This window comes from Barbus barbus (assembly GCF_936440315.1).
Source record: "Barbus barbus genome assembly, chromosome: 14".
NCBI lineage: Eukaryota > Metazoa > Chordata > Actinopteri > Cypriniformes > Cyprinidae > Barbus > Barbus barbus.
In genome coordinates this window covers 26661246-26669473 of record NC_136742.1, presented here as the reverse complement: position 1 = coordinate 26669473, position 8228 = coordinate 26661246, and the positions used below count along the sequence as shown (strand labels likewise).

General features: G+C 34.9%; 1 protein-coding gene across 1 annotated transcript in view; it reads right to left on the bottom strand.

Moving 5' to 3' along the window:
* Nucleotide 1: 1 nt before the first annotated feature.
* Nucleotides 2–8228, bottom strand: part of LOC306880691 (cation-independent mannose-6-phosphate receptor-like) — a 33576-nt gene continuing 25349 nt past the window's right edge. The window contains exons 40-47 of the mRNA XM_079434405.1: nucleotides 7910–8046; nucleotides 7719–7836; nucleotides 7108–7254; nucleotides 6822–7006; nucleotides 5875–6061; nucleotides 3490–3645; nucleotides 2532–2601; nucleotides 2–2426 (exon numbers count right to left, since the gene is read on the bottom strand). Of these exons, the coding sequence (XP_079290531.1) occupies nucleotides 2052–2426; nucleotides 2532–2601; nucleotides 3490–3645; nucleotides 5875–6061; nucleotides 6822–7006; nucleotides 7108–7254; nucleotides 7719–7836; nucleotides 7910–8046 (1375 nt within the window). The 3' untranslated portion in view covers nucleotides 2–2051. The remainder of the gene's footprint in view (nucleotides 2427–2531; nucleotides 2602–3489; nucleotides 3646–5874; nucleotides 6062–6821; nucleotides 7007–7107; nucleotides 7255–7718; nucleotides 7837–7909; nucleotides 8047–8228) is intronic.

Genomic DNA, 8228 nt, shown 5'->3' with positions numbered 1-8228 from the left:
AGATATACAGAACTGGTGTGATTTTATTTGGCAATCATATATGTGAGGAATACACTGATGAATGATAATACAAGCCTATGAGACAAACTATTAGAGCAAAGAGCATTGAGCTGGAGTGAAAAACACTGTACACATGCTGCCAAACAGGACCAGTGTCCTGTTGTACCTTCACTGCCATGTGAGAAGAACGTTTTGGTAAATCATTTCTGTAGAAATGACAGCAAACCTGCAACACAGCTTATGTAAATATATGCATCTTTCGTAAAGTCAGCAGAACAACGGGAGCTGAAACCGATTCAGCAAATAAAAAGCATAATTTCTGCAGGTGTTCAGTTAATGGGACTGGCAACAAAACTCTTTGTGCTAACGGGAAAAGTGCTTTGTAAAAGGCTTTCTATCGCCTGCTGTACTTGTGGCTTCTTTCATAGGCACCAGTGTCTTCTGTGCAAAACATAAATAAAAGAAAAAAAGAAAAATTATTAAACAATAGGTAACACTTTACAGTAAAGTTCTATTTGTTAATGTTAATTAGTGCTTTAGATGTCACCAACTAACCATGAACAATACTTTTACAGATTTTATTAATCTAGGTTAATGTTATTTCCACATTTTAATACATGTGCAACATTTCAAGATGTATAAATAAACATTCATGTATTGTGCATAAATTGTGCATATAGAATATTACTATAATTAACAGATTAAATTTTTTTTCCTGTTATTTGATATATGGAACCAAGGTGAAATGGTGATTGGAGGAAAAATTTATGTGATTTTGCATTCTCTCACAACGCCTTTTGTTTTCAGTCAAAAAAGGCTTTGCGCAAAATTATAAAAAAAAAAAAAAATGAAATATCATTTTTCCTCCCAACTCATTTTATTTCCAACACAAAAGTTTTGGGAGCGAATTGCAAAGTTTTAAACGCACGAGTGAAGGTTTTCAGAAGAACACAAATGTTTTGTGAGCAAATGCTAAAGTTGTGCAAACAAGCACAAAGTTTATATGAGAAACAAGAACGTTTTGTGAGCGAGTTTCTCAGGAGAACAGAACATTTCTGATCAATCGCAACAGTTTTGTGAGCAAACATAAGAGTTGATCAGGGGAAATCACAAATTTGACTTGAAACGCAAAATTTTTATGAAAGAACAGTTTCTCGGAAAACCATGCGATCAAACGCAGAAGAACTGAAATACAATTTTCCTACCATCTCCTTTTTTACCATCATGTCCCATTAATGAATCGAATCTTATTGTAAAGTGTTACTAAACAATGCAAATAAACACCACAAAGATGCAATAATATTTCTTCTGACTGCGATGAGAAATTATGATCCTAAAGGAAGCCTGCAGCAGTCATACATGCAATGTCATTCCTTCATGGCACTCGGTGTTCTATCAGGGCAATTAAAACATGCTTTTTATCAGAACAAGGAGAAAAGCATTGCACAAAACACCCAACAGATGGATGCTATGGTTTAGATGAACACTGCTAAAGGTAAACGTCAATGCAGAACGCAAATGTGAAAAGCATTCAAAGGGTTATGATTTAAATATGACCTTGGCAAAGCGGATCAATCTCCTCTGAGTGCTACATGGCTCAAGATATGTGAAATACTGCTTCAGATTGTAGTTTAGAAAAGATCTTTGACTGTATCTGCCACAATCATTTCACAGAACAGTGTATTTTCCCGGTGAGCTGGTGAATTAACAACAAACAGTACCCAAAAATCTTTAAATAGCAATACAATTGATATAGTCCATTTCTGTAAGTTTGTGGGAGACCAAATTCACATACGACGCTGCACACAATTCATCTTAATCAATGGAAACCGAACACACAACAAATAAACGATCAAATGACAAAAAACGTATTTTGTCATAAAGGCATAGGCGAGTCTATTTAGTGGACGAATCGACCAACTTGCTCTTGAAAGCTGTGTCGCAAACAGCTCACAGAGATTTCCCTTTAGAAAACCCAAAATGGAGACACTAAACAATTGGAGCGTGGTGGCAGAGACATTCAGAAGTTCAGTTTGGGCCGCCTGACGCTCTCAGACTTTCAGTAGATCCTCGTCGCTGTCATCAGGGTCTGGCTGAGGTTGCCTCTGGTTTCTGTTGCTGTATCGGGTCTTATTTCTGCTCCGTGTGTCCACCAGGAGCCCCACCAGATCCTCATCGCTCTCTGCTTTCAGCAAAGCTGATTGCAGCCTTGAGGAAGTGGATGATGAAGGGGCAATTCGGACCCCTGGGACTGTGAGCACCTCGTCCTCGCTGTCCTGCTCGTCCAGGGAAAAGGAGCGCAGGGCGTCAGCGCTGACCGGTTTGGTGGTGATGTGACCGTTCTCTTGAGGCTCCCGCGTGGGTGTCCCGGTCTCTTCCATTAACCATTCCATCTCATCTTCACATCCGCCCTCATCTGTGTTCACCTATCAAGAGAGACGAACAGAAAGACAAAAAAAAAGGAGTCATGTTCATACTCATTCTGAATTTTTACTTACTGTAAAACCTGCAAATAAAAGATAAAACGTTACCCTGGAGTATTTGTAGGATACTGGATTGCCTTTCCTGCAGCAGCTTGACACTTTCTGTATTACAAGTTGCCTAAAAATACGAAAATGCATATTAAACACACTGACTAAAAAAACTGGTGTAGAAACAATTTTCACTCAGAAATTACTGGTACATTTTTTACAAATAATTAAATGAATTAACAATGAACTAAACATAAAACTTTAAAGTGATAGTATTACAGTTTTTTTTTACAGTGCATCTCAAAGCAGTAGAATTACTATATATTTTTTAATAATAAAAAAGTTTATAACAAATATATTTAAACTACTATTCAAAAGTTATGGGGTCTGTAAGATTTTAAAATATTTGTATATTTAAAATATTAAATACTTTATTTATATTTCTTATGTTCACCAATGCTGAATTTACTTGATCAAAAATACAGTAAAAATAATATTGCAAAATATTATTACAATTTAAAATAGCTGTTTTCTGTTTTTATTTAAAATGAAATTAATTCCTGTGATGCAAAGCTAAATTTTCAGCATAATTACTCTAGTCTTCAGTGTCACATAATACTAATATGCTGATTTGGTGATCAAGAATTATTATTATTATTATCAATGTTGAATATAATCATCACGCTTAATAATATATATATATATATATATATATATATATATATATATATATATATATATATATATATATATATATATATATATAATTATGCATGTATGTATATTATTTTTTTGGAAACCATAGAATTTTGTTGGGATTCTTTGATTTTCAAAAGAACAGAATTTATTTGAAAAATAAATCCTTTCTAATATTGTAAATGTTGTTTTGTTTTGACTGTCACCTCTGAACAACTGAATGCATCTAAAGTATTAATTTAATAAAAAGAAAAGTACTGGCCACAAACATTTGTATTAGTTTAAAAATAAAATTATCACACAAATGTCATTTGCATTTTACCTCCTGTCTCGTTTGTGAAGCAGAACAACAAGCAAACAGATTGTGAGCACAACCAAGAGCAGGCTAAACACCGCCCTTAAGGCCGGACTCTGCCCAGATAATGCGGCATGCTCCTCCCCTCCATCAGTGCTGCGCGAGTCCATGGAGGTGGATGAACTACGAGAAAACCAATGTATTATACTCAAACTTACTCAGCTAACAAATCTATGTTGTAGAATTGTTGAATTAAAGGTTAAAAGTATGCTTAGTATGAAGGTATTTTAACGTCAAAGATTTGCATGCGCACGGTAGGATTTGTGAAAGTGTACATAAGACTGTAAACGTAAATTAAATTTGCATGCGCGAGAGACGCTTTGTGAAGGTGTAACAAATCGCGTTTCAAGCGCAATAAAAAAATATTTGCAGGATTTTACTGTTACTCGTAAGTGTAATTCATGTTTTGTGAAACTGCAGCTTCATGCTAGCGCAAAATAAATATGATTTGCATTCTTATGACTTCCATTTTTTCGCGCTTACACTTGTGGCACAGTTTTTTTCGCCAAAATACGGTCAAAAGCACTGCAAGCCTGTGAACAGTGATTTGCAAGTGAGAACAACAGTTTAAAGAACTGCAAAATGGATTGACTGCGTAAAACCAATCTGTATGTGTAAAAAAACTGACTGTCAAATGTCTAAATGACTTGTTGTGTATGTAGGGCAAAAAGTTCCCGAAATAATCCGATATGTAAGTTACAGCTCCGTCTTTCTTTTCTCTGCGCTCACAGTTTTGGCAGATTCCCTCACTAACTGAGATTTGTGAGGGGGAGGGCGGGACCACCTTGTAGCCAATCAAATGAGGCTCTCGCTGACTCTCTATTTACTCTAATCTGATTGGTTCAAAGAAACACATCATTCGCCAAGACATTTATCTTCATTTAGTTCGGGAACGTTCTCCATTCTTTTAATTTACACATACACTCAAAATAAATTTCGAGCTGTGTAGTATCCTTCTCCTCCTAAACAGGCTATATTTAGTTTATTGTAATATTATATTGTAATTTTGATGATAATTAAAGAAGGCCTAGTATCTGCACTAGCCTAATACATGCATAATTTCACTTGTCTACTGATCAGGGATGGTTTAATTTTAACAAAAATTAACAGAAGCAACGGTAATATTTTTTTCTTTAACATGTTGTAATTTAAGCCGACTTTACTAAATATTACTAAAATATTTATTATCTGTAATACCATCGTGTAACCACTAGATGACTGTTTAGGGAAAGGGTGTGTGGTCAAGTATGGTGACCCATACTCAGAATTAGTGTTCTGCATTTAACCCATTCAAGTGTACACTCAGTAGTGAACATACACCCGGAGCAGTGGAGCACGACTGCCCCTTTAGCTCTCGATATATAAACACATAAACATGGCTATATATATATAAACACAAACATGTTTGTGTGGCTGGGAACTTTGGATTCCCACATAATTAGTTACTTGAATTTGGATATATATTTAGACATGAATACATATCAAAGTTTTTGCATTAGTCAAATCTGGACACAAAGAAAGCATTTTGTTACTCATTCTTGCTTCATATAATAGCTTAATCAGTCACATGAAAGTTATCTGAATCAATACTGAAATTTCAATATATACAATTGAGTGTTAAAAACCATAAACAGAGACATGGTTTGACAAATTCAGATTTAAGTAGCTTTATTGGCATAGCAAAAAAAGGTTGTACAAAGTGTAGCACTCTGATACCATAGTGTTGAGCATTATCGCATAACATAATTTTACTTATAAAGTTTAATATCAGTGGTGTAAGCAGATTATGAAATTTCAATGTAAAGCAAAACCAAACCAAATAATGTTAACACCAGCTCGTAATTCAGTATGAACACATGGGAGTCTAGCCTGAAGGAACACGACTTATAAACCAACATGTTTTAATTAAGTTGGTATTTATTTATTTTGACTGTATGTGTAAATTAAAAGTATGGAGAACGTTCCCGAACTAAATGAAGATAAATGTCTTGGCGAATGATGTGTTTCTTTGAACCAATCAGATTAGAGTAAATAGAGAGTCAGCGAGAGCCTCATTTGATTGGCTACAAGGTGGCCCCGCCCTCCCCCTCACGCTTGCAAATCTCAGTTAGTGAGAGAATCTGCCAAAACTGTGAGCGCAGAGAAAAGAAAGACGGAGCTGTACATATCGGATTATTTCGGGAACTTTTTGCCCTAAACAACACTTTTTGTCACCTTTACAAAGTGTCTCTTGCGCATGCAAATTTAATTTACGCTTACAGTCTTATGTAGACTTTCACAAATCTTACCCTGCGCATGCAAATCTTTATGACGTTAAAATACCTTCATAGATTAGGCTTTAGTAATACTCACAAAAAATCACAAACTGTGGCGGTGTGCCAAACAAAGAGATACTGGCAGCCATCTGTCTCCAGCAGGAATTCTGGGATACCCTCCCCTGCCATAGGGCTGCAGTGGAACAGGATGGTCGAGGACACGGTTTTGTTTTTGTCTCGTCCACATACAGATTCAGATGGAACCAATACATCAAGATTTCCACCTGACAAAATACAACACCAGGTCATTTCATAAAATGGTTACATCACAGAAGTACAAAATAAATTGTGTTCATAGAAAAATTTAAAGTAAGCAACCTAAACTAATAATATATTAGGAGTTCATAGTACAAAATAAATTGAATTTGAAATATTTTGAATAAAAATTAATGAAAGTGGACAACACAGCAGCCTAATTCTAAAAAAAATAAAAACCTAAATGTTTTGCCAAACATTGAATAAGTATACAGAATAGTAATAATACAAAATATATATAAAAAAAAGAAAAAGTTTTGGCATTTGTGTGTTGTGCTGTTACAAAGAGAATGTGTAAATTAAATAATGAACAAACAACAACAAAATTTAAACAGAATATTTAAAGAAAGCCATTTTTATGTTATGTTGTTACAAAAATAATTTATAAATGATTTAATTAAAAAAAGTGTGTCGTTATAAATAGATTTAACAAATAAAAATAAATTATAAATAAATAAATTTATTAATGTAAATAAATACACAAACCAAGGAAGTCTTTGTAAAACAAACTAAATATTTTAAACCTTTAAATAAATATATTTTACAATATTTTTTATATTTGCATGCTGTTATAAACAGAATTTCTAAATAAATAAATAATAAAGTGGAAAATAAACCCAACTTTGCCTTTCATCTGTCCCATTATGCATACTGAAATATTTGAGTACATTGAACTCGCACATCACACACTGTAACTCCTAATATGGTCACTTCTAGATTTCATCTCACCTTTGATATAATACTTGGCTTTGCTGGAGGAGCCAATTTGTCTGCGGTAACTGTCATTAACCTTGACCTGACAGATATTGGCACCCAGGCAATTGGAAATGGAGCTGTCAGTGATGCCTGACAGCTGGATATGGTAGATATAGCGATCTCCATTGGGACGGATGTCTCCTGTGGCATTGTGGAAACTGAGGACAGATAAAACACTGTTCATCTCATGCACATTTCTACATTTGGTGTGGTGTAGATGTAGGCTCTGTTTTAATGAATGAGAGGGAGAGATGCTCACCGGTAATAAAGTGCTCCCAGGCTGAAAATGGCTCCCGTCTCGGGCACTTTGATGGTTCCATTGATCATATCCACTTCCTCCTGCTTCACAGCACATGCAGATCGAGTCTCCCACTCCACCCAGAACTCACATGCTGTTTTATCCTCCCTAAAACACACAGACAAAATACGAATCTTATTCAAATCAGTAGTGCCTAAGAAGAACTGTCCATACAGACCAGCATCTCAAATGGAAACTATTTTTTTCTGATAAGAAATGGTTCTTGAGCACCAAATCAGCATTTTGGAAGGATTTCTGAAAATTATGCTTAAAATTCAGCTTTGCATCACAGGAGTAAATTACTTTTTAAAATATTTTAAACTAGAAAACAGTTATTTTAAATTGTAATAATATTTCATAATATTACTGCTTTTACTGTACTTTTTTTTTTTTTTTTTTTTTAAATAGACTTCTTTCAAAGACATTTAAAAAAAAAAATCTTAATTTGTAACTTTTGACTAGTAGAGTATGTTTTTTTTCTATATGGTTAAGTGAAATCTTGAAAAAACTGACATCTTTAACATACTAAACCAACGCCACAAGTTAAGAATATTCATGCCAAGTCAACCTACTTGAATAATTTCGGATGGCCCACTGTGCCGCCACACTTCAGCTGCAAGATTGTTCTGGCTGGTTTATTGTTTCCACACACCTTGTCGCCCATGGAATAATTGATGAGGATTTTTCCATCTGGTGAGGACACATACTGATGAGAAACCAACAAAACTGTAAATCACGTCAGAGAAGGTTTAAAAACACTTACCGATTAACTCCATGGTCTGCGTGTGAACACGGCCCAGAGTCTCGGTCTTCCCGCCAGCACGCCTGCGACACACGGCAGCTTCTGCTGCACAGCCTGGCTGGCCTCCATGAATGGCCTGGCAGAGGTTGAAGTAGTACCTGTGAGAAAAAATAGTACAATTGTGAATTTCATTATCACTGAACAGATGCAGGTGCAATATTACACCAGTGTTTCATTACTGATTAAATGCAATGTACAAATATTACTTGGAATATGTATGTTTTTGAACAAAAACAAATATATAGAAATTATGTCTGATAATTATTGCTCCGTTATGGCC